This window comes from Odontesthes bonariensis, chromosome 13 (genome assembly GCF_027942865.1).
Source record: "Odontesthes bonariensis isolate fOdoBon6 chromosome 13, fOdoBon6.hap1, whole genome shotgun sequence".
Taxonomy (NCBI): Eukaryota; Metazoa; Chordata; class Actinopteri; order Atheriniformes; family Atherinopsidae; genus Odontesthes; species Odontesthes bonariensis.
Window position 1 is genome coordinate 24,552,890 of NC_134518.1, and position 25,443 is coordinate 24,578,332.

The 25,443-nt window shown below is 40.5% G+C and overlaps 6 protein-coding genes across 8 annotated transcripts; 3 read left to right on the forward strand and 3 right to left on the reverse strand.

Annotated features, from left to right (window-relative positions):
• Positions 1–595: 595 nt before the first annotated feature.
• On the reverse strand, positions 596–4,899 carry zbtb33 (zinc finger and BTB domain containing 33). Its single transcript, XM_075481736.1, has 2 exons — positions 4,778–4,899; positions 596–3,715 (listed from the first exon to the last, which is right to left on the reverse strand). The coding sequence occupies exon 2, from the start codon at positions 3,711–3,713 to the stop codon at positions 1,845–1,847; it is 1,869 nt and encodes a 622-aa protein (XP_075337851.1). The 5' UTR covers positions 3,714–3,715; positions 4,778–4,899; the 3' UTR covers positions 596–1,844.
• Positions 4,900–5,479: 580 nt separating this feature from the next.
• nkap (NFKB activating protein) lies at positions 5,480–9,671 on the forward strand. Its single transcript, XM_075481740.1, has 8 exons — positions 5,480–6,088; positions 7,034–7,114; positions 7,234–7,298; positions 7,387–7,482; positions 7,575–7,617; positions 7,707–7,907; positions 8,335–8,484; positions 9,207–9,671. The coding sequence occupies exons 1-8, from the start codon at positions 5,649–5,651 to the stop codon at positions 9,379–9,381; spliced, it is 1,251 nt and encodes a 416-aa protein (XP_075337855.1). The 5' UTR covers positions 5,480–5,648; the 3' UTR covers positions 9,382–9,671.
• Positions 9,672–10,304: 633 nt separating this feature from the next.
• ndufa1 (NADH:ubiquinone oxidoreductase subunit A1) lies at positions 10,305–12,105 on the reverse strand. Its single transcript, XM_075481741.1, has 3 exons — positions 11,855–12,105; positions 11,661–11,750; positions 10,305–10,462 (listed from the first exon to the last, which is right to left on the reverse strand). Exons 1-3 carry the CDS (start codon positions 11,954–11,956, stop codon positions 10,442–10,444), a joined length of 213 nt encoding a protein of 70 aa, XP_075337856.1. The 5' UTR covers positions 11,957–12,105; the 3' UTR covers positions 10,305–10,441.
• A 461-nt stretch (positions 12,106–12,566) lies between these two features.
• upf3b (UPF3B regulator of nonsense mediated mRNA decay) lies at positions 12,567–16,105 on the forward strand. The gene is made up of 10 exons (XM_075481742.1): positions 12,567–12,947; positions 13,215–13,321; positions 13,400–13,506; positions 13,595–13,693; positions 13,953–14,063; positions 14,137–14,180; positions 14,262–14,450; positions 14,532–14,689; positions 14,764–15,073; positions 15,158–16,105. The coding sequence occupies exons 1-10, from the start codon at positions 12,837–12,839 to the stop codon at positions 15,293–15,295; spliced, it is 1,374 nt and encodes a 457-aa protein (XP_075337857.1). The 5' UTR covers positions 12,567–12,836; the 3' UTR covers positions 15,296–16,105.
• Positions 16,106–16,750: 645 nt separating this feature from the next.
• rpl39 (ribosomal protein L39) lies at positions 16,751–19,446 on the forward strand. Its single transcript, XM_075480705.1, has 3 exons — positions 16,751–16,826; positions 17,154–17,257; positions 19,234–19,446. The coding sequence occupies exons 1-3, from the start codon at positions 16,824–16,826 to the stop codon at positions 19,280–19,282; spliced, it is 156 nt and encodes a 51-aa protein (XP_075336820.1). The 5' UTR covers positions 16,751–16,823; the 3' UTR covers positions 19,283–19,446.
• A 173-nt stretch (positions 19,447–19,619) lies between these two features.
• Positions 19,620–25,337, reverse strand: sowahd (sosondowah ankyrin repeat domain family d). 3 transcript variants are annotated; one of them, XM_075480708.1, is made up of 7 exons: positions 25,254–25,337; positions 23,943–24,031; positions 23,718–23,854; positions 23,511–23,592; positions 22,584–22,745; positions 21,416–21,876; positions 21,092–21,200 (listed from the first exon to the last, which is right to left on the reverse strand). In XM_075480708.1, the coding sequence occupies exons 2-6, from the start codon at positions 24,028–24,030 to the stop codon at positions 21,791–21,793; spliced, it is 555 nt and encodes a 184-aa protein (XP_075336823.1). In that variant the 5' UTR covers position 24,031; positions 25,254–25,337; the 3' UTR covers positions 21,092–21,200; positions 21,416–21,790. The 3 variants fall into 3 exon arrangements, with proteins under 3 accessions (XP_075336821.1, XP_075336823.1, XP_075336822.1); XM_075480707.1 differs by having other exon boundaries at positions 23,943–24,035; XM_075480706.1 differs by lacking the exons at positions 22,584–22,745; positions 23,511–23,592; positions 23,718–23,854; positions 23,943–24,031; positions 25,254–25,337 and having other exon boundaries at positions 19,620–21,200; positions 21,416–21,791.
• Positions 25,338–25,443: the final 106 nt, after the last annotated feature.

Below are 25,443 nucleotides of genomic sequence, written 5' to 3' on the forward strand. Positions count from 1 at the left end.
CTTTCTGTGTGGAGTTTCCACGTTCTCCTCAGCGACTCCGGCTTCTTCCCACCATCACAAGATACAAGTCAGATTAATCAGTGACTAAATTGACCCTAGAAGGGAGCGTACATGGTTGTTTGTCTCGGCCCTGTAATGAACTGGAAACTCATCCAGGGTGTACTCGCCCAATTGGATTAAGTTAAGTAAATGGGATTTAGTGGGTATAGAAAATGGATGGATAGCAAAAGGGGAACACTTTCCAGGGCAAAAACATAAAAAACTTACTTGTGAAAACAACAGAACTTTTGAGCACATAAATGTATGTCTGAAGAACATCTTGTTCGTGGAAACAGTTCAGAGTCGTTATCAATAACATACAATGGGAGCAGCAGCCGGCAGATTTGTGATTTTTTTTCATGCTAATAAGAGACTAAACGTGTCGATGATGACTAAGAACAGATGTTTATATGCTGGTCGAAGTCGACATGTTCCAACAGTAAAAGATTATTTGAAGCCTATCTTGTAGAAAATGTCAACATTTTCATACGTTTTAACCGCCGTAAGATTCATCTGAAAACGTCAAAGTAAACATACATACAGTACAACACACACAGTTGTTCATTTGTTTATTGAAAAATAAATCCTGCTCTATTAAAATGGATACAGACTGAACTCCCATGTTAGCTCTATATTTACCCGCAATGCTACCAAAAAATAAAGTCTTTGGCCTGTTTCAACGCTAAAATCCTCAGATATTATTAATCTTATCATTACGTTTGTACGTGTTGGTGTCCACAAAAAAAAAGTAAAGCCATGACTGTTTTTTAAGCATCTGAAAAATTTAATAACTGTACATCATTTCTGCCACAAAGACTCAGGTGTGGCTACAAGCAAACAATGATAAAAAATATATTTTACAGCATGATCGGCATTCTCTCGAAGAAAATCAAGACTGAAACTGGTACGCATGATTGGTTCGGAAAATGTTCAGAACCAGAGATTCAGGACTGTGTCGACGATGGACCTCATATTAATTTAATAACTCGTATTTCATACACGTGTTAGAACCACAAGTGCAACAAGAAAGTCACCCGGTTGAATAAAAGCAATATTCATCCGAGGATTCTCGCTCATAAATAGGTAACCCCATTTTTATTTTATAAATGGGCTTCGGTCGGGCTTCTTTATGCCTCAAACTGTTTTAAGCAACGTGGCCTAAATGTTAAAGACAAGAGATTATTTGAACGTCACTTCGTGATGTGCTGCTTTGTGCTTCAGATTCTTCATCCGAATCCTGCGGGCTGATAATAAATTGGACATTAAAGTTTGAACCACTGAATCTATGCATAAGTACTTACATTTTAAGTTGAGAGGGCAAAGTTAAGAAAATAACTCATTATTTTGGAAATTTGGAAAAGGATTTAGGATTCTTGATTATACATGAAATGCACAGAGGTGTTTTTTTTGTTAATTTATTAATAGCGTATTCCAACGATGTTATAGATAAAGACTATTTCAGAAGGAGAGTTATACGAGTGAAGCGAAGGTACGGTTGCGATACACTTCCAGACTGCAACTGTAAAGTCCATCTTTGCTTAACTTCATTTAAGTGCAGCCTTTTTGGAGCCTTTTATCAATTTTATCTACATGGACCTGACAATACTCTTAACAGTAAGTGCACTATTATTATATCTCTATTATTACAAAATTACAACACTAATCTAAATGAGCTGAAAGGCAGACGCATCCGTACCTTAAGGCTAACTCCATCGAGAATAACTTAAAAGATGACTGGTGGAATAAAACCGAGAGGGAAACATGAAAGGAGCACCTAAAAGGCACCGAGGAGCAGTGACTGTTACTTAGTAACGCTCTGGTGTTACAAACTCAAATTCTGTGGCTCCTTGAGGCGGAGAGTCCATGGTTGACCCCGGTTGCTTGTGGGAGTTAGATGGCATGTGACCGTCAGGCTCGACGAAGATGTCGTCCCAGGTCAACATCCGGCTTTCGCCGGAAGAGTGGACAGAGTCCCTGTGATGCACGCTGCCGTCCTCAGATATGACATGGTCCCCCGGCCCGTCAGTAACCCACGAGTACGACTTCATCTGCACCGTTTTGCATGGCAGCAGGCGGTATAAGTTGTTGTCAGCATCATCCTTCTCCTTCCTCCCACTCGGATCCTGATTGTGGGCTTGTTTGCAGTGAGTGGAAAGTAACTGGTAATTCATGAACATGTCATTGCACAACAAGCACTGGTACCTCCTCTCTCCCGTGTGGTGGATTTCATGTTTAGTTCTGTATTCAGCCAGGGCGAAAACCTTGTCACAGTAGTGACATGGGTACTTCTTTTCCCACGAGTGAGTGTTGAAGTGACGGCGGAGGCTTGGGAGACACACATAGGGCCGCTTACACACGATGCACACGTAGAAAGTCTTTCCATCCATGATCAGCTCATAGTGATCCTCGAGCTCTGTTTTGGTCTTCTTCTTGTTTGGTCCGGCCTTCGGTGACAAAGGTGCTTTATCGAAGGGTTTCAAAGGTGTCGCCATTAAAGATCTCTTTCCTTTATTGGCTTTAGAGCCTCCTTCTCCAGGATCGTCCTTTACTGGAACAATGTCATAAGTGTCTTCCCCAATATTGGCATACACTTTACAACCGGATGAAATAGAATCTATTTCTGTGGCTGTATCGAGTGTCACCGTCTTTTTTGCTGCTACTGTTGGATTGGAAATGTTAGCATGAAAAGGTGATATTTCAGACACATCCATGAGCCTTATTTTAAAATCCCCTTGCTGAGTTGAAGTAGAGACTTGCTTCTTCTGGACTCCCACTCCGTTACTTCTCTCAGAAGACTGGGAGGCACTCAATGGCTCAGGGATGAAGCTGCTTGATCTGGCTGGTATTGTGGGAACGCTTCCTGATAAAACTCTGGCTGGGGAAGATGAGTTATTGGCGCTGCTGTCAGGACTGTGCAGAGGGTTGCTGAGTGTTGCACTGGGGTTCGGACAACTGATGCCGGGAGGCTTAGCGGCACACGTTCTTGGAGGGGTCGTGGCTTTTTTTTCAAGTGTTGCAACTGTATGATTTATTTCTAAATTTTGTTTTTCCACACCACCCTCTGAATCGGCTTTTTCCAGATCTATGACTTCACACGAGGCTTTCTGGCTGAGTGCTCGGGTTTGGGCATCTGTGCTTGAGACGAACTCAACATCGCTGTCCGAGTCCTCCTCGCTCCCCGCAGGTCTGTTTGTCTGATTGAATTCCTCTGTAGATATGGAGAAGGATTCTGCGATAATTGGCATGATCTCTGTAGCCGTGTCACTTTTGTTTTCTGTCTCCTTAGACAAACCGGGGAGGCCTTTAACCTGCGATAATGGTGAGCCCAAGTTTGCAATGAATTTCACTCCTAGCACTTGTCCAGCAGATATGAGCTCCTCCAGCATGTCAGAGCGGACGCGGACAATCTTGGAGCTGTAGATATAGTTGAGAATCTGCTCAAAGATTTCTGGCCTGATGAAGTTCAACTCGATCACGTGTCCAGCGACACTGAAGAGCTGGTGGAAATATGAACTTGAGGCAGACAAGATTGTTTTGTGAGCTTTGAATTTCTTGTCTTGAATGACGATGGTGATGTCACAAAACAATCCATGATTTCGCTGCTCATTCATCGACTTCAGGACAGCTGTTGAATACTGTGTGTCGGTTGCAGAAATCAGCTTGAGACTTGGCATGTCTACAGAGATGAAAAAAATCAAGGACAACAAAGCATGAATCCCACCTACGAATTCACAAGAAAATCTTACTCAATTATAACATTGCAACATACAAAATACCACTGGATCACAGTCGGTTTCGGATAGTTTTATTTCTTGCTTTTCCTTTTCTGACAGTCAGTGATCCTTGCAGGAGGACAACTAGTTTGCAAACCAGAGCGTCCAACTTCAGTAAAAACTACATCTTTATAACTCGTATGTATACAGATAAGTTCTTAAATGGGAGTCACTACAACTCCATGGTTGTTCAGGCTTTATCTTCAGGTGCAGATGAATTATTCTACATCACACTCAGGAGTGTTTCTAACGTAGCTCTTTCAAACACACAAAGTTGCAAAATGTTTATGTTTAAACTGTACCTGGCCTTTTTGAGATAAAATCTGAGGACTTTTATCAGCCAACATACTCAATTACCGATATGCCATCAACTAATAATAACTAATAAACGGTTTTAATAACCCTCTTTGTCGCCTTCTCCTGCTCAATAAGCTGCAACTGCACACTTCAATAATAAAATGGCAAACTGATTATTATCCATACAAAAAATTATTATGAATTCAAACGTTTTAACCATTTCATATGCATGCACTCATAACAGTGAATAAGAATGTAAACACAAGTGACTTTATATTTAAATGTGATTCTCGGTCAGACAATAAAACAATAACCTCAGCTAACAGAAGAAAACGTCAGTTTGTTAAAGTAACGCTAACGAGCTGATATTAAAAACTCACATGATTACAGAAGTGTTGAACTACGTCTATGTTCATTATCGAGTTGTTCAGCAGCTCTGACAAATCTCCCACTACTGCTTATTAATATATTATTGACACAACAATCAGCCTCTGCTGTTAGCCTGCTAACAAAGCTAACGCTATTTCCTCGTTAATGGACAGGAAGCGCGGCCTTCTGTTTGGCATCTTGTTAGCATGCTAGCTTCAAATATACATGACTCAAGTTGATAAAAGCGCCTCTAAGAGCTTGTGTCTTTAAATGGAGCTTACAAATTGAACAATATTTACCTGCAACCTTTATGCTTGAACCAAGACTAACCCTGACCACTGCCACCTAGCGAGTTAATAAACTTGGCCGGATTTCAAACAAGGGACCAGAAGCCGCTGCTCACAGCTGCAGAACCGGAAGTATCTCCATAATAGCTTGCTCTTCAAAATTAAAGTAGTTGCACTACATGCAAATAAAATAAGGGAAGTCGTTTTCAATATCATACACAAGTATTATTTATTATTCATGTCATAACTGCACATAAAAACATAAAAACATATAACGGTACATCGTTCAGCACGAGCCCCAATATCCGGAAATAGTTCATATTTATCTTCTTCATATTTATCTTACAGAAGTTAGACTTGCACATTACATGCTATCTTAAAGTCTTGGACCATTCAGGGACATACATGGCGTAGTATGAGCAGAGTGGACAAGTACAAGATTAGAACATAGGTTATTTAAAAAAATAGAGAATATGAATACATAAGGTCTAAGAACAAATCCAATTATTATAGGCACATTGAGTATCAAAGGGACGGATGGCAACCCTAATCAACAATAGTTAATTAATTCAAATAGTAATTTTAAAGTGGCTTGATGCTGAGGAACATTTTAAAAGTTTAATTTTCTCGCTTGTGTTTTGCATCTTATTTTATTTTTTACAAACTACATTTTTTTTTTTAAACAAGCGGAACTGTCGTGTGGCTTAAAGAGAAGTCCAGACACCTTTTAGAGACGGACGCATTAGGACTTCCTGTTATTACTTGCGTACTAGGAAAAAAAATACGTATAATCCGAAGCACGGCTTCTTGTTATATGTCCTTTGGTATATTTGTATTTTAAGTATCTCTTCTTTTAGCAGTAGGTCTACAGCGGTCGGAGGATATGCCTCTGTCGGGCGGTTCGAGCTCTGACGGCGGAGGGGAACCTCGGAGTCCTCGGGCCCGTAGAGCCCGCACTCGCTCCCGCAGCCGAAACCGTAACGACAGCCGCGATCGGAGCTTGTCTCCGGACAGCTTTGGGCCCAAACTCCCAAAACCGCGCAACCGAGAGAGGGAACGTGAAGAACGGGAGCATCGGTTCAGAGAGGCGAGAAACATCAGACGGATCCGCATCGGAAGCCCCGGTCATAGCCGCTCCAGGTCCCGGTCTAGATCCAGGGAGCGTCACAACAACACCAGCAACAACCACAACCACACCAGCAACAACCACTGGCACGAGCAGCGGGACGCTTCTGGAAAACACGGAAGCTTCAAAGATGACTATTATTACGAACAGCAGAGGGACGACGTCCAGCGGCAGAGACAGGAGGCTTTTATTGCCAGGTATGAAAACTCAAGTCCAAAAAAAACAGAGGTTCAAGAACTTGGTGGAATCAAACCACCCAAAACACTGAGTCCTTCCAATCCCATTATACCACTCAGCCATCTGTGAAATGAATGTACCCACATCCTATTTAAAATGATCAAAAGTAATATCCATCCATCCTTAGGCTACATCCTGTTCCAGCTGCCATTGGGCGAGAGACCAAAGCAGACACTTAACCATGCGCGCTCACACTCATTCTTAGGGGCAATTTAGAGTCACCAGTTAACCTGACATGCATGTTATTGGGCGGTGGGAGGTAATGAGTAATATCCAAACTAATCTTTTAAACCTTTACTACAGACATCGAAAACTTCCAATCAGGAAATTAAAATCCTTGTTAAACTGCATCTGAATGTTTGAAATAATCAGTTGATGTAGATGATCAGCTGACCGATTTGTTTCCAAGGAAAACATTTATAGAAGTAGTTTCTTATAACTATATTGTTGAACAAAGATGGTTTATCTATAGAGCCGTCAATATAAAATATGTTAATATCATCTTCAAACAATGTAATGTTTGGTCATTAATCACATCTCACCCAAAAAGACTTGCTGTTGTATCTTGTAACATTTCCAGCATCTTTCAGGCGCTCTAACAGTATGATTATTGTGGTGATGTAATGCAAAACGATGTCAAGATATTATATTTGACTGCCAGCTCTAATCACAAATGATAGTTTTCCATCTGTCAGGTAAATGCACCATTTTGCATTTCCTCCAGAGGTGGGATGCTGTTTTACTTGATCTGTCTACGTAAACAAGTGTAAACCCAGACAGAAGGAAACTACTCTGCTTTACGTTGCTGCTCATCTAAGTGCTGTGAAATGTAGAGAACACAACACATTATTAAAAGCAAGATCTTTTTCAATAAGCAGACTAAACAGTCTGAGTTTCTGTTCCAGACGTCTGCAGGAGAGGGAAAGGATTGGCGAGCTGGGCTGCCCTGAAGTTTGGGGATATTCGCCCCGAGTGAAAGAACCAGAGTAAGTCCAGAAGTCCCAGTCGTTACAACAAAATGTTATTTATATGTTGTTGTTGTTGTTCTATGGAGAAACATCTGAAATGTTCTGTCTTTCTTAATTACATCGTTTCGCACAAACAGCTCTGATGAATTCACACCGGTCGAAGAAGACGAGAAAAACAGCACCTCGGCATCGAGTTCGGAGGGTATGCAGTGTTTGAGCACACATAATTCAGAGAGGCGCTGAGTGGGTCTGCGTTTGAATTAACAAAGAATCCTGTCTGTAATCAACAGAGGAAAAGAAGAAGAAAAAAAAGAAGAAAAAGAAGTCCAAGAAAAAAAAGAACAAGAAGCATTCGGAGGATAGTGAGCTGGAGTCAGATTCTGATGGTAATACTGTCAGGATTAATCACATTTATTTAAGAAATGCAAACGGTCCTGTTTTTAATCATTTTAATGACTATCGCACTTTTATGCAACAGGAGAAGAAATTAAGAAGAAGAAAAAGAAGAAGAAGAGCAAAAAGTAGGTCCTAATGGGCAGCAACTGAACAGCATTTTTATTAACATCACATCACAAATCTTTTTATTTATTTATTTTTTTTTTTGCAATAGGTCCAAGAAGTCCAAGAAGAAAAAGGCAAAGAAGAGTCGGAAAGAGTCCAGTGACTCCAGCAGTGAAGAGTCAGAGGAGGAGGAGGAGGAAGATCCCAATGGGGTCATGTGGGTGGAAAAAACCTGCATGGATGAACACATCGTCGGCCCCGAAGCTCCACTCACACATCTGTCCCAGGATGACGCTTCTTACACTCTGGAGTGAGTCCATCGCTTTGGATGTTTCTCTTTCATTTTATTCACATGGCTGACTTGAAAAGTTCATAAAGTGTCGTGGTGACAAGTGAAAATCAAAACTGCAGTGAAAGGAAGCCATAGAATGATATGACCGAACAATTTGTTACAATTGATCATATTATATATTTTAGGCCAAAAATAATGACATTTTCTTTGATCCGGCTCATGAAACGTGACAGAACAAGACATACCACACGAGGATAGATGTTCTCGCTCGTATTTAACTTTCGTCACATCAACCAGCAGCCTCTCTGATAATGAAAACAGTGGTTTATGGTACCTGGAGGTGTTTGCTTTGTAACAACACTGACCTCTGCAGATGTTTTATCTCCAGTGCAGTCTGTTGTTCTATGTGTATGTTTTGATTGGAGCATTGTTTGTCTCCCTACAGTTTTGGTCACGCACTGTTGCCAGGTGAAGGTGCCGCCATGGCGGAGTACGTGAAAGCGGGAAAACGTATCCCGAGAAGAGGAGAAATCGGTCTCACCAGCGATGAGATCGCGAACTTTGAGAAGTCTGGCTATGTGATGAGCGGCAGCAGGTACCCAACGGTCACGTTTTTTTGGGGGGGTCAGACTATAAATTTTACCTTTGCTGTGATCAGACTCATACAGCAACAGTTACTACGATGGAGTAAATAAGATTCCTCCCTCTTATATCCACACATACTGAGTAGCAAATAGACAACTTACTAACTGCTAAAGTGTTTAAAAAGCAGATTATAAACTGATTGCATCAGAAATGTGTTTGTCTCCTAAAAGAACCTGAAAGCTAAAGTATTTTAAAGCATTTCATGATCTTGAATCGTGTAGTAAACAGTGGCTTGCTGATCCCTTCTCCTTTTTTAAAGACCTTTGAGCAAGTTCTTTTTAAGATCTCTTTTAAATTTCCTTAGTCTCTTTGAAAGAATAGCAGCTTACTTCAGGTACTCTACACATTTTACCTTCCTTCACTGGACTTATTTTACATCCTGTTCATTAAAAGGAAACAAACTTGTGCCGTTTATTCTGATCATTTGATCCCATCAAGTATTTCAGGAGGCCGCTGGTAAACGGCGTATGTTTGACTCTGTAAAACTACCTGTCTGCAGATTGAAAAGCAAAATCCAGTCGTTTCATCTCTTCTTACTGTCAATTTGTTATTTTACTCCTGCACAAGGTTGTTTTTACCCCCCAAAAAAAGATAAAACAAAAAGGTTGCTGCTCCCACGTGAATGTTTACTTCCTCCCTAATGCTTCCAAATGTTCAAATGTCACCCTGCAGACATCGTCGTATGGAGGCTGTGCGTCTGAGAAAGGAAAACCAAATCTACAGCGCGGATGAAAAGAGAGCCCTGGCGTCCTTCAACCAGGAGGAGAGAAGAAAGAGGGAGAGCAAGATCCTGTCCAGCTTCAGGGAAATGGTGTACAGGAAAACCAAAGGCAAGGACGAGAAGTGAGCGTCTCAAAGTTTCTCTTGTGTTTCCCGTTACTGGACACCGTTCCTCTTTGTCTGATGTCTTCAGGCTGAGCGTTTTATTTCCGAAATCCTGCCCTCACCCAGTTTCAGTGGATTGTACAGCACGAGGCATTTTACTTGTAAAGAAACATCTGGAAAGTATTCCATTGTATTGTATCCTCCATCCTTTTTGTTTGGTCTTTCAATAATTTTTTTTCAAAAGTTTCCTGTTGTAAAATTTCTGCCGATACACCTGAGCATAACGGTAAATAAATTGTCAATATTACAACACCTGAATGTACCAGACGCTTTTTCATTTTCATGTCTTTGTGCTCGGTCGGCCTTCCACTACAGAAAAAGGTTTTCAGTGAAGCGTAAAATGTCTTGAAAAAGATTAAGACAAACATATGAACAACCCAATAGAACTCTTGATGTCAATGTTCTTATCGCCTTCCTGCATTGTTCATTATTTCATGAATGCTCAGAATAATTGAGCCTTTGAGGTGAAACTGAGCAGCTGAATCACAGAAATCCTTGAAATAATGTCTGAGACTCTGCATGATCACCTTAAGATAGTTCATATTTCAGCAGCTTCACAGCAAGTGCACTTTTATTAACTCAAATTGGGTGCTTTCTGAAACCACAGCATCAGTTTTCAGCAAGATGTTTTGGATAGGTCAATTATTTGAAGATGTTTCTGTTATGAATAACATTAAAATTAATCTGAAATGCTTGTGACACCTTTAAATGTCCTTTTTTAATAGCAAAAACAATTCATTTGAAGGACAAAAAGAAGCTACTCCTCACATTAAAAGGCGACCTTTTCATCTTAAACGAACTGGACAAAAACTGCTCAGATACAACATCCATCCATTTTATATATTAATCAAAGAACAAGAACACACCAAAGAACCTTCAAAAGACTTCCAGTGTGGAAAAGTTTAATCGATCGCAGGGACAACTGCTTTTAGAAAGAGTCACAAAACAAACAAATGCATGTTAAATATAATCTTTTTAATGTACAGCAAGGAACTTTCTGCTTGTGTCGCCATAATCTTCCATCAGTTGATGTTCTCAAGTCCCTGTTGAGAGAAAAATAAATAATTAGTGTCCAAAGAAAACATTTGTTGAACAGCATGAAAAGACTGCAGATTTTAGACTACACGTGACCGAGAACCTCTGGCTCTCCTGTGTTCTACAAATTAAAAATATTTATTTATTTATTTTTGTGAATTATTCAGATGCCAGTGTAACTCATTACCTAAATCAAAATCAAATCAAATTTATTTGTATAGCACATTTCATGTACAAAACAATTCAAAGTGCTTCACATAAAATAAAAGCATTGCAGCAGGGAGTGCAAGAAGCATTAAAAAGACATAAAATAATATAAAAAGAAACATAAAATAATTTAAATTAATTTAAAAATAAGCAACAGTCAAAATAAATTCAAAGATATCGTGCAGATTTCATGCATAGACACATGAGAAAAGAAATGTTTTTAACCTGGATTTAAAAATGTCTACATTTGGTGAAAGTTTAATCTCCACTGGCAGTTTGTTCCACTTGTTTGCAGCATAACAGCTAAATGCTGCTTCTCCATGTTTAGTCTGGACTCTGGACTGGACCAGCTGACCTGAGTCCTTGGATCTAAGAGCTCTGCTGGGTTTATATTCTCTGAACATATCACAGATGTATTTTGGGCCTAAACCGTTCTGGGATTTGTAAACCATCAGCAGGCTTTTAAAATCTATTCTGTGACTGACTGGAAGCCAGTGTAAAGATTTTAAAACTGCTGTGATGTGTTCAGATCTCTTGAGTCCGGGTTAAAACTCCAGCAGCAGCGTTCTGGATGAGCTGCAGATGTTTAATGCTCTTTTTGGGAAGTCCAGTTAAAAGAGCGTTACAGTAATCGAGTCTACTGGAGACGAATGCATGGATGAGTTTTTCCTTTTCTACTTTAATAACAACTAAAGACTTTTTTTTTTTTGCCTTGTAATATATAAAAATGGACGTTTTACAAGCCACTGTGCAGGTTGCAAATATCCAGTTAGTCAGGGAGACCCGTCAATCATCTTCTCGTGGTTAGAGAGATAAATCCAACTCACAAAAAGACAGAAAATGTTCTATTTTATATTTCTTATCTCGGACAATAATATTACCAGTGGGATGGCGGTGACCCTCCCAGACAGGGTGAAGAAATGGATTTAAAGCGTAAAAACTGTATGTTTTTCATGCATATGCACTTTGTTTCTGAAAAAAAAATAAAAAGACGCTCACCTTGGAGTCGTAGTAGCGACCCGTTCCTCCCACTCGCTTGTCCCTTTCCATCAGATACCACTGCCACGGCATCCGAGCGACTCTCTTCTCCTGAAATGAAAACGGGAGACTTGGGTCACAAAACAGATAACCACCGACAGGCAGCAGAGTTGACAGCCCAGCGGGAGAGCCGCAGGAGCAGGCGACGGCCTCACCTTCCCCCCGTTGGTGAACTTCTGGATTTGTGCGGTGGCGATGCCGGGAATGATCAGACAAATAGTCATAATGCCGAGGCCGGGCAGGATTTCAACCCACATGGCTGCTAATTTCAACTGCCAGGCGTCAAAGAGCAAATGCGAGGACAACCTAGTTGCCCTAAAACCACAGAGGGTAGTTTATTTTTGCTAAGAAGCTAACAAAATGTCGACCGCTCTTGTGACCTACGTTCCACCACCGGAAGAAGAAGACATTTCCTGCTTGGACTTTTCAAAGTTAAAGCGTCAAATATTGCAGGGGAAAAAAGAAGAGTACGTCGTCGTAAAAATTACGTACAGAACATTAAACGAGTGATTTGATTAAAAGACCAAAATAAACAATGCAAAGTATCCAGCAGAAAACGTATGAATATTTTGAGTTTATGATTACAGTGAATACTTCAGATTCAAATCCCTGCTTTTCTATCAGTTAAATAAAATAAAATGGAATTACAAGAAGTATACTTTAATATTTTGATCATTCTCAAAACAATTTATTTTCAATTAAACTAACTGAAGGGCACCTTTAATTTACACTTCTTTGCGTTACAAAACGATCTAATTCTTATTAGAAGTTAATTTTGGAGAGCTCGTATTCGCTAGCTTTTATTTTGAAAGGCAAATGAAAAGCGGAAGTTTTTCCTTTGTGCTAAATCAAAATGTTTAGAAAAAATGCTGTCATGTTCACGACAGCTCCAGCAATAGATAAATAAATATGGAATGATATCAAATGCTTTTTAGATGTAAAATCTAAATAACGAGATGTGCTTGTTTTTTTCACCTATAGCGCCCCCCTGCTGTGGTTACGCAGACCTGCAGGTTCAACCGTCAGAAAGGAAGTTACGGTTAGTTCGGTTGCTACTAGCAGGCTAACTTGCTAAAAAGTAAACAAGTGTGTTAGATGAGATGAGAATAAATCGCGGTAAAAAGTAGCTTTCGAGTAATGAAGGACGACAAAGAAAACACTCGACCGAAGGACAGAAAGGCGGAGATAAAGACTGAAGATGGAGATAAGACAGAAAGGTCCAAGGAAAAGAGGGAAACCATGACAAAGGTAAAACTTGCTAGCTTCGATAGCTAATGCTGCTACATACCGTCAGTTTTGGATGTTAATAGTTTAAAAATAGCAACACACATTTAACCAAGTTGTGTTTATAGATTAAATGTGTGATGTCTACCTTGAATTTGATCAAGTAAGATAAAATTGACGCCAGACTACGCGCACCTTGACTAACCTCAACTAACCTTAACTTTATTTGTCTTGTTATTAGCTTGATTGTGCACGTATTAATATCCTAAACTTCCAACCATGATTCCTCAGATTGTGATAAGGCGATTACCACCAAGTCTGACCATGGAGGAGTTAGAGGAACAGCTTCAGCCTCTCCCAGAGGTGGATTACATGGAGTTTTTCTCCAACGACACCAGGTGAGCTTAACATATTAAAAAGTCCACTTAACATTTTCTCCTGCATGTTAATCTGACACGAGTGGTTTGTCCTCCCAGCCTTTTCCCTCACCTCTTTGCAAGGGCTTACATCAACTTCAAAAATCAAGATGATATAGTCCTCTTCAGAGATCGTTTTGATGGATATGTATTCATAGATAACAGAGGTATGAAGAGCACAACATCAGAGGTAAAAACAATTTTCACTGAGTTGCTCTGAAGCAATATTCTTGTCCGCGTATTGTTTGGAAACAGGTCAGGAGTATCCTGCCATAGTGGAGTTTGCACCTTTTCAAAAGACTGCCAAGAAAAAAAATAAGAAGAAGGATTCAAAGTGTGGAACCATTATTGAAGGTAAATATAATTTGTACTCTCCAGACTAAGAGTATGACACTGCACCATAATAAAGAAAGAAGTTTGAAGATGGTTTAGTTGAGTATGACCTTTATCAGGCCAAGAGTTCCCCTTTTTACCAAATTGTTTACAATATATTTGCCATTTTATTTGCTATTCACCCTGTTTAAATAAAGAAAATTGTTTATACAGAAAGTACACACTTCAATTATTATAGTTTTATATTGCTTTTATCTTTATTTTGCACATTTCTGTTTAGATCCGGATTACAAGAAGTTCCTTGAATTTTATAATGGAGATGAAGAGAAATTCACATCCACGCCTGAAACTCTTTTAGAAGAGATCGAGGCTAGATCGAAGGAACTCGTAGGTATGTTAACAGAAACATCACTGCATGTATGTATGTAAATGGGCATAATTTAATAATTTTTTTTCCCTTCAAGCTAAAAAGACGACTCCTCTGCTGGACTTCCTGAAGAATAAACAGGTAAGGGTTTTCTTTGGATGTATGTTATGTCATCTTCTATGTTGGAGACTGGCCTCACAGGTCCTGTTTTACTCTGTTCAGAGACTGAGGGAGGAAAAGAAAGAGGAAAGAAGAAGGAGGGAGCTTGAGCGCAAGCGTGTGCGTGATGAGGAGCGTCGTAAGTGGAGGGAGGAGGAGAGGAGGAAACGCAAAGAGGCCGAGAAGATGAGAAGACTTGAGAAACCGCTGGAGAAAGACAAGGACCAAGTTAAAGAAGAACCAAAAATTAAGGTTTGGGCTGCAGAGAAATAAAGAAAGTTTTGAGTGTGTGTAATCTCCAGTATCTCATTTTGAGTTTATCTTTATTTTCAGCTTCTAAAGAAGCCAGAGAGATGCGATGATGCTGATTCTGAAAAGCCTAAGGATAAACCCAAAAAACCAGAGAAGCCAAATAAAGAGGACAGATCCTTGGGAAGTGCCGAGCAGAAGAGGCGTCCGAACATGGAAAACAGGGAGGATCGAGGAAGGAAGTTAGTTCGCTCAGTCGTTTCTTTGCACTCACTCATTTCTAACAGAATGACAACACATATTTCTCTACTTGCAGAGGGGACGGAGACGGAAGGAAGGAGTTTAGGGAGCGTAACGCAGATCGGGACAGAGACCGGGAGAAGGAGCGGCGGCAGAGAGAGAGGGAGCGCATCAGACGGCAGGACGAGGAAAGGCGGAGAAGGAGGGAACACCATGATGGAGAGAACACATACAAGAAGCGAGAAGAGGAGTTTAGAAAAGAAAAAGCCTTGGAGAAGAAGAAGAACGAAAATATGGCAGACTCCCCTCACTCTGAGAGGCCGGAGAAGCCTGTCAGAGAGAGCAAAAAGGACGAGAGTAGCAAAAGAGAGCGGCTGCGGAACAAGGTAATGACTCTTAGCCATCAAAGCTGTTTCTTACAGCTGTGTAGAAGTATTTCTAAGAGGGTTGTTTTTTTTTTTTTGCATCAGGACCGGCCTGCCATACAGCTGTACCAGCCAGGGGCCAGGACCCGAAACAAGACTGTGGGCGGAGGAGCTGAATCCACCTCTGCCGACACAAAGTCTGATCCTGAGAACACAAAAGTGGCTGAGAAGGGAGACGACTGAGTTGATTTCTGATTGTGGCATTTTAAGTTTGGTGAGGAGAGAGGAGAGAGGAGACAGGCCTGTGAGGCTCAGAGCATCAACGTGGCGTCTCAGAGCTGCGTGCACTGCAGTCGAAACGGGACTGCACCCGGCTCTCCCAGTCTCAGAGGAGGAGGAGGAGGAGGAGGGATTGTGGATCCTCTCAGTGCCTGAATGTGACCCTTTTTAGTTTTATGTGTTAGGAGAGGTAACGGTAACCTTTTGGAAAGAGTTTGGCTGTAGGGCACATTAGGTGAAGCCAAAGTTTTCTGGGACCACGTGATCTCAAAGTGACCTTATTTCAGTAATGTTGTACACTGCAAATGTTCTTCCATCTTGTTCTGCTCCATCGCACTCTGCAGCTCTGAAATAACTTCCAAGTCTTTAATTACCTTATCACTTGATATGTCAACAAGCTCTAAAATTAAGATTTTACAGTGATCACAAGAGCATTTCTGTTTTATTATTTTCAGCTTGAAGTGCACATAAATTGCCCTGAACGGGGAGATGGACAATCTGTAAGTCTGTGCGGGAACATTTCATGGCCTATCAGCCTAAGAAGCTGTGGATCATACACCCAATCTGGAGAAATAGCCATTTGTTTTCACTTTACTGCTATGTGACGGCTGTTCATGCATGTAGACTTGGGACACTTAAGTCTTATAATCAGAGTGATCGATCTGTGGCCTTCTCCCTTTTCTTGTCTCAGACTCACCTGAAACATTCATCCATGATGTGCTGGTGACAGAAACTGTACTCACTTTTCACAGGAAATAAAAGATCTGCGCTCAAGTGTTTGTGTTGTCTTTTTTAAAATGTGAAATGTTGAGTCTTTGAATATAAGAAAAGGATGGGTTGAACAGGTTACTATAGTTTTAACAGGGTTTCTTTGTTTCCAAATATTCTTCCAGCTTCCTGTCGTGTATCTTGACTATGATTAAAATTGAAAAACAGTTTAGAAATTTAAATCTGAAGTACATTTAATCAGATTACTTCTCATGCCTGTTCCTAACAATAAAAGTATAAAAACTTCACACAGATGTTGCAAGGCTGCAGATCATAATTATTTTTTATTTCCAGTTTATAAAATGTCAGGACAGTGAAAAAAAAACAGACCCACACGTTGAGTTTCTGTATATATTCTCATAGTAACTCGGGCAGTTTTTGATTGATTTTATTTTCTTATTTTACTGTTTTCATTTGAGAGAGACAAACTATTATGTTTATGTGGAAATTAAAGATTTCTGAGGTAAATGGAGGGATAATATTATTTTATTCATAATCTGAGAAGCTGCTAGTTTTTCTCAGCCCATTCTCGAGGCAAAGTTTTTAACTTAGAAGTTGATATTTGTTCCCAAAACCGACAGCGATCTTGCTGTTAGTGTTTCTGCATTGCGTCCATCGACCGGTGGGTGTCACTGTTCCGCGGAAGCTCATTTGTAAAAGCTCCGACGTCACTTCCTTCTTTCTCTTCGACCACCGCCATAGTGGGGAAAGGACTGTGGACAAAATGGTAAATATGAAATCTTTAAACATCCACGTCAACAGGGCCCGTAAACCAACTCTAATAAATCACATAAACAATAATGGTGTCATTAGTAGATAAAACAATTTGTATGTTGTTTTAAATGATGAGATAAAACTGATTAAATGAGCTCGGAAATGCTAGCCGGTACCTTCTCTGTAGTGCTACACATGTTAGCCGATAACTTCCCTCCAAGCAGTTATCGCTTTGGCTTCATCTCCCTGAGAATACTTTAAGAACATAATTTATAGGACATTTCACATATGTGGACAGAGTAATTGTTGACACGGTGCTGACAAGTTTGTTTGTTTACAGTCGTCCCACAAGACTTTCAGGATAAAGCGCTTCCTCGCCAAGAAGCAAAAGCAGAACAGGCCGATCCCGCAGTGGATCAGGATGAAAACCGGTAACAAGATCAGGTGAGTTAAAATGCATTGAGCACCATACAACATCAGACATTTCTGCACACCTTTAAACATTTGTTTAAGGCCTAAAGGAGCTTTTCTTATCTTTAAATGTAATCTTGTAGGAAGGTTGACTGATTCAGTTTAATTCCTTAGTTGGGGGAGAAATGCAGGTCCTTGCTGGACTCCTCTTTTAACTAAAGAGAAAAGTCTGATCTGTGAATGTATTTCCCTATTTGGTATTTACAAATAAGGTCACTCCTTTCCATCCTATCATAAATATCGTCTCAGGCGCTACCATCAACAGTATAGAAGCATTAATAAAACCGTGAGGTTCTTAATACTTTAAGTCAACTGTAGACGGGTGTAGTTTTAAAGGATGTAGTTTAGTGATGGTTAATTGTGTTGTTGCAGATGTAAAACTGACACAACAGTATAGCTCAGTGCAATTCAACAGCACCTTAAGTTTAAACTTACAGAGGAAGCATCGGCTTAAACGTTTACTTTATACCGTTTTTTTTATGAAAAGTTAAGATATGAGACTTTAACGCACATTAAAACATATCATCAGATGTTTACAAGTCAGTCTCCCAGAAAAAATGGGATTACCAGGATTGATACTAAAGTCTCACGACCGCTTCAGTTTATCTTAAACAAAAAGTCGTGCATACATACTAACTCGTGCACCCACAGACATGACTTGCACTGTTCCGTCTTGGTGTCTTGATGCCCTTATGGCATCATTTTAAACCTCTTAAAGTCTCCGTCAGCAGCTCTCCTGCACTTTGTCAGGAAGCAGCGTAGTCTACATTTTTCCCAAATTAAAGACCATATCACACCAGTTTTATAAGCACTCAACCTTTAAAGCCGGTTTAGCATCATTTTAAGTATTAACATTGCAATGTGCAGTCAATATTCCTGAAGAGGAAAACTCTCATTAGAGAGCTTTGTGTCTGTCTGAATGGTTTTAAATTGCCCAACACTGCTTCATTGCATTGCTGAGCTGTTTACGTTGTCATTAAGTGCAGAGGCAGCTGGCTGACTAACGCTAAGGGGGGGGGAAGCAGGAACTCTGTACAATGTAAAGCAGGTCTGCAATTGCAGCACTGCTTATCAGTAGAGTGCTGTCATTAACCCTGCTGAGAGCATGCCTGCTGCAGAGCTCTTACTCCTGCTCACTGGGCTGGTGATGAGGAGGCTCTGTGGCAGAACACCTGTTGGGTCCTATGCTTGCTTGAATGGCTGATCTACACATCTCTCCTGTGAGGCTGTTTGCTTTGTGTAATCACTGGTTTGAGACATTCCAGGATTGCTGCAGTGATATAGTGCTGGTAGAAAGTAATGATGGATCAGACTGTTACTTTAAAATTAGAAGCCATCTTTAGTCAGAATGTCAGACAGATTAACTTAGTAACTATCAGAATTTGAATGCTTTCACCATGTACCATTGAACCTTTAGTTTATTGAGCAAAAATTGCCTTCATTTGATTAAATACTTCACGCTTAATGGGATAAAAATGGATGGCATGGATAAACAAAACTGTGTTCACTCAATCTTTAGTAAGATTTATTTAATTTTTTTTTTTGGTTGCCTACTTGACATAATTCATGTCAACAAGGTGTTTAAGATGCTGGATCAGTCCAGTTTTGTTCTTTAACTCAAATACTTTTCAGTGAATTTGGCAAATATTTTTGCTTGCGTGGCTACAAAGATTTAAGATGTTGCTGCCAAATTTGACAAAAATAAGTTTTCTCAGAGGTGAGGAAAATTTTAAAAATGGTCAGCGAGTCAAGATTTAATACTTGGTCGTCAGACTTGTTACTCCTGCTGTGATATAAATCTCTCTTGGTTTCATTGCAAACTCACATGTTGATTAAATAAGGTAGTTAATATTTTGCTTGGCCAGTTTTGTACAAAGGATTGCATTGTTTATCCCAGGAGGTTCTTACTTTCTTTTGTTTGTTTTTTTCCCGCTACCGTTTGATTTCAGGTACAACTCCAAGAGGAGACACTGGAGGAGGACCAAGCTGGGCCTGTAAGCATGAAGGTCTGTGGATCCCTCCATCCCAACATCTGCCAGGACCTCCAGCTGCTGGGCCTGAGCGCATGGAGGGAGCCATGTCATTGGAGCAGCAGTTGTTTTGTACAGATACTCTGGTTTTGCTCACGTTTGACAATAAAAGATCTGTGATCAAACTTGAAATGCAGCAGTACAGCCTGTTTTTTTTCCCTGTTTCCCTGTCCCTTTATCTACATCTGAACAGTTACTTTAGTGTTTTCAGGCTAACCAAACAGATTCAAAGGGTGTCTGATGACAGCTCTGCATAGAGAAGCACTCACACTCAGGAAGGGTTGAGTCTGACCACAAAACAGATTTGTATGAGACATTTATTTTTACTTTTCCTTGAATCTGAAAGACAGTTCAGCTATTCAAGAAGCTAAATTTAGCAAAGACCTACTATATTAGTGCTCAGTATGTAGGGAAAACTGCTTCGTTAAGTAATATCAGCATCAGTGAGTTGGTTCCAAGGTGGAAAAGTAGGAGCAATGGTGTTTATACAAGGATTTATTCAAGTTTCAGTTATTCTTTTTAAAAGAGGCATAAGTACTAGGTGAAAGAAATGTTCATGAGGGATCCTCATCACGGTTCGGGTTAAACTTTCCAAGCTCCGTTTCCAGTTGAAATGATCTTATGTGAATATTTAACAATGAAATAGTGGGAATCATTGGTGCTTTCTAGATTCCTTCATATTTTAAGTACCACAGTAATGCGTTTATAAGACTTGTAACTTTGTAAACCTCCAGAGACACACAAAGTGAACTGAAAGCATAAATAGTGCACACATCTGAAAGCATGTGCAATAACTGCTTAGGTTTTCCTTCCAGGAAATGGAAAGGAGGATATCAGCTTTCTTAAAGACCCAAATCTCCAGCTGCTCCTCATACTTTGGTCAAAGTAGCTCACTTCTTCTGTCTCTTCGCTGTCAACTTCATCGCATGCGGTCAAGTTCACTGCGCCGGCGCAGTTGTTGTTGACGTTCTTGTTGAAATTTTGCGCACCTCCGCAGTTATGCTCATCGTCCCAAGTTCCCAGCAGCTCCTTCATCTCCGGCGGGGCGTCTCCCTTCAAATACTGCCACGGCCTCTTTCCGTTATAGTCCATGGCATCGACGTTGGCACCGTAGGCTCCGACCAGCAGCTTGATGACCATGTAATGGCCGTGCATGCTGGCGACGTGCAGCGGGGTGAGCCCGCCGCTTCCCCGCAGGTTCACGTTCACGGGGATGCCCGCACCCTCCGCGTACCGCAACAGCCTGAGCAGAGTATCGTCCTGTCCTCTCTTGGCCAGCCAGTGAAGGACCGAGTAGCCACTGACGAAATCCCTCCTCATTAACAGATGTGCGTCATCGGTGATAAACTCCAGTATGGTTTCATAGTTTCCCTCCACTGCTGACAGCATCCATGCGTGCTCCATCGGGGACAAAGCCCAGTCTATGTCCTGCTGGAAGGACACGCTGAGGGTCTCCAAGGAGAGCGCGCTGCTGAATCCGCTGTGCGAGTTATTTAGGAGCAACTCCTTCAGGTACTTTTTACGCATAACTGATGTGACCGACCCTCTCTCCGAAGCCTCTCGGTGAGGTGCCCCCGGCGCGGAGCAGTCACTCACTTCTTGCTGCCGCTGCAGCCTCGACCTACGTTGGAAGGCACTGGGCATGACCTGCATGCCATATCTCGACAGCCGCTCCACAACGGTGCCTTCTGTGTACCTCCTGCTGCTGTGGGCGTCGGTATTGCCGACAGCTGGCTCGGATCCAGTCGAATCTGATCCACTCTCATACATGCTGCAACGCTTCCTCTGCAGAGTCCAAGGCTACTTCCTTTTATTTAGACTGCACCCCGAAGATATATCGTATAATAAACTCCAATAATTTCCCTCGGCTCTACCGCACTCATTTCCTGTGTCGAGGAAAAAAAATAAAAGTATTTTTTAACATAAGTTTGGGAAGGAGGGAAGAAAAAAAAACAAAAAAAAAAACAAAAAAAAAAACCGAACACGCCTTTCAGCGTCTAAGTGCAAACATGAGTTTCCTGAAGCGGAAAACACTTTAAATTTTCCCCTTTTAACTTCTTTATAGTTTCACAGCAACTCCCCCACAGCCACGTTAACTCACCTGTTCAGAGTAGAACGAAGGTCGTCTCGGATACAAAAAGCGCACACACTGCAGTTGCACAGACCATTTATTTCAATCCTTGCATTAAACGCTTGTCAAAACGGACAAGACAAGTCATTTCAACACCAGAAAAGACAGAGTCAACCTTCCGCTGCAAGAGGAACCGAGACAAAGTTCATTCTAATCTCAGACAAAACCAATGGCAAGATTCCCTCACATGTGACCACTGATGGACTTAAAGCAGGAAGTAATACGCTGTACACTCCCCTGATACTTTAAGAGCCTGTCTCTAATTATATAATGGTGCCGAGCAGATTTAAAGTGTATAAGCTTTATTTCAGATAAAAATTTTAAAAGAAAAAGTCACAACAAGCATTAACAGTCAGTAATACATTCTGGAGGAAGCTCAACGGTCAGCTCATCGAGTGTTTGAAGAAAGGCGTCCAGCTCCAAGCAGTAATCTGAAAAGAGATGTATCAAGTTAATGATACCAGTAGTTAATGACACTTTACGTTTCTCTTCTCCAGGCTACAATTACAGCTGCTGCACAAGTGTCATTTATTGTAGTGACCCACATACTGTTTATTTTAAATGGTCTTAATTATAAATGTCAGCACTCAGTTGGCTCACTAAAACTCATTACTCCGATGTTCTGGTCATTTTCACCTGTTGTTAAGAGGGGATGGCTGAGTTGCTGTTGATTCTACACCGAATTAGAAGTAGTGAAGCCCAGTATTTAACCAGTCTGAAATACGTATAAACACATTTCATAACCCCAAATTAAACAGTGTAGTCATTTCTAAATGCTCTGGTCAGCCGCTTCACTCTGCATCTTCTAATTTAAAATATGCTGTCGTACATCGAACAGATAATTCAGCTGCGTCGCATCTCATTTTTAAATGCAGGTAATTTGGGGGGAAAAAAAATAAAAAATTAAGTGAAAGTAATCGAGTCGACATCAATATTCTTTATACATCAGGAGGTATTTGCCATAAAAATGTCTCAAGGCACAAAATGATGTGACAAAGTTCCACGAGTATAATGACTTTGCAACGGGGGGGGGGGGGAATTATGTATTAAATCTCATAGTGTGAAACAGAAACCGTTGTTTAAAATAGTTTTTAGTCCAACAGTAAATACTAATGTGGCTCTGATAGTGACTTCATACCCGAACGTTTTGGCATCTCCAAAGGCGAGAGGTTTGGGAGTGGATCGATCTGGTCCAGGTCCTCCTGACACAGATGTGAAGTTTCAGAGAAACGGGCCAATCCGGGAAGAGCCAGCCTACTGAGAGGAATGAAGTCTTCAGGTATACTGTACTTCTCGAACTCTGAAAAATTATAAGAAAAAGAAAAATGTGAGCAAATCCATTTTTTGCTCACATTATTTTTTTTAATATATATATATATATATATATATATATATATATCTCCCGTGTTGGGAGCTCAAATACTGAACAGTCACTTTCTGAAATAACTGCGGTGCAAGAAGGGAAGAAAAAGTCAGTTTCAGGAGATTAAGCTTAGAGTCATTCCACAAACTGAGTGCATATGCCTACTAAGCATCATTACTGGCTGAAAAGTCTTCCCATTAACACAACTGCACCTCAAGTTTTCAGCTCCTGACGTGATGAACACAAAAGTAAAGTCTGTCCATACAAATGGTCTATACAGTCTATAGTGAAACATTGAACATCAAGAGCAGACTACAACTCTAGATGGATGCACAAACATAGCCAGATCTTCTGTTTCCTGTCTGCAGAGTTCAGATTTTTAAGGTAAGGTCAAAAGTAAAATGGCACGTAATGCGACAGCCTCGTTTTTAAACCACACACAGAAGAGGCCAAATGCTGTTAAAACCCTTTACATTCTTACATCTTTGTGATCGCTAAAACTAGCTCAAGCTGACAAATCCGTTGCATATTTGAGGAAGTCCATGTTGGCCCATAGCATACTGTAAAACTGAGTGAAGCGAGCCATAAAAGGACAAACTCAATGAAATGCGGCTGTGAAAAAGCTTAAGTATAGGAGGGTTTAATTTAGTCTTGTTATACTTTTAAAAGAGTAAAACCTTTACAACTGAAGACATAAATTACCGAGTGGGTCGTAAGGGATAAACTTCTCAATTTCAGGATATTCTTCCACTTTGGTCTGAGGAGGATGCTCGACTTTGGTTTCCTTTTTGGGAAAAAAAAAAACAAAAAAAAAAAAAACACATGACCTTAGTACAAAGTTTGGAATAAAGAGCATCACATTACAGCCTGCCACTGGTTTTAGACAACAGCATCATATTGTAGTCCAACCTGTGGCCTCAGCAGTTTCTTCTCCTGTGCACCGACAGATGGGGTCAAGATCTTTTTGTTCACCGCCCCAAAAGCCTTACGACCAGATGGCAGGGGGGTGTTAAAGGTCTTAGTCATGGGAGACTTCAGGAGATTCTCTGGTGGAAAAAAAAATAAATAAGAGATTAACATGGACAACCACACAGCTCAAATTTGTGCCAAAACAACAAAGTTGGCGGTTCATACCTGGAGCGGACTGAAGCCGCTGTCGCATCTTCAGTGAAGGGACACGAAGACGTGCATTTTCTTGCTCTGGAAAGATTAGGTTTGCCATTCTACCTGAAAACATGAGCAGATGTGAGCTTCTGCAACACACTGTAGTCAGTCACACTAAAAGAGACTGAAGTTCGCTTCTTTTTTTTGGTTTATTGTGCAAGTAAACTGAATACTAGCCTTAAAAGGAAATTGTTTCACAATAGAGTATCAAGATTATCTTTCAAATCACCTTGAAAAGAGCAATTAATATTCAACCAACTGTAGAGTAAAAATCACTACTTAGCAAGCTACTTTAATTTGATTGTCTTAAGTTACTGTAGATATGTTGACAGAAGGTTTACTGGCCACACCGTCAGTGACATCAGTTTACGCATCCACCAAAATATAACCATAAATCCTTGGACGAGTAATAATTTGGATCTTGTTCAGAAGACAGTTTGAATCAGTAAAAACCATCTCTATTCTTTTCATATTTGTTAGTCCAAGGGTCCCAGTTTTGAAGACAGAGCTCATTTGACAGCTCTGTGGAAAGAAGTAATCTAAAGGTCTGAAACTATCAGACATTGTCATCTATTCCAATGATCACGTCATTGTTTTTGAGTCCATGCAAAACATTCTCCAGCTACAGCCTCTTAACCACATGTGAGCTAAAAAGCATTTTAAATTACAAGCTTTTGAAGCCACTTTGATATGTTCTTTCTTATTAGAACATGCATCCCAAGAGAAATGTGAAATTAAACATAAGCCCGGATGGAGTAAGATTTGATCAACATGTTATGGGTTTTCTCAGCTAAGCTCTACATTGAATTTATGACAAATCTCAAAGCTCACGTACTTTAGGCAGCCTGACAAGGAATTGTACTCATACGAAAATACTTTAAATGACCTTTGAAAAGCTTTTACGGTTTGCGTAAATGTTGGCTTTTCGTTAACTTTCAGAAAAACTTATCTCATTGACTAGATATTAAGCAACTACATGGGGCTCACAAAAATGTTTCCGTAATGCATCCCAGCACAAGCCTATTTTCCTTATAATTAAATCAGCGTTAAATAAAATGTGTTTTTTAAAACATGATCATCCAGATAAACCGATCTCTTGATCTCTAACCAGGTGAGATGACCAGGACCGAGGATACAGGATCTCAAGTAAGCTAGCCTTCTGCAAGTTAGCATTAGTTGTATCATGTCTTCGACAGTTTGCGAAATTACGGATATTAGCTAGTGCTGCTTGAAAAAAGTCAAAGGTAACTTTGACACATAGTTGCCCTTCATGTCTGTTACCTCAGTTAGGTGTGCCAAATGCTGCAGATGATTCCTTGCTCTCAGTTTCGAGTCGTGTTGTTTCCAACATCTGTTGCTTATCAACGACCGCGACTCCAATTTAAATTCACTGTCGTTATCCTATTGGTCGCCGTAGCCCACGTGCCTGAAATAGGCGTGTCCCAAACAGATTTACACATTTAAAGCAGCA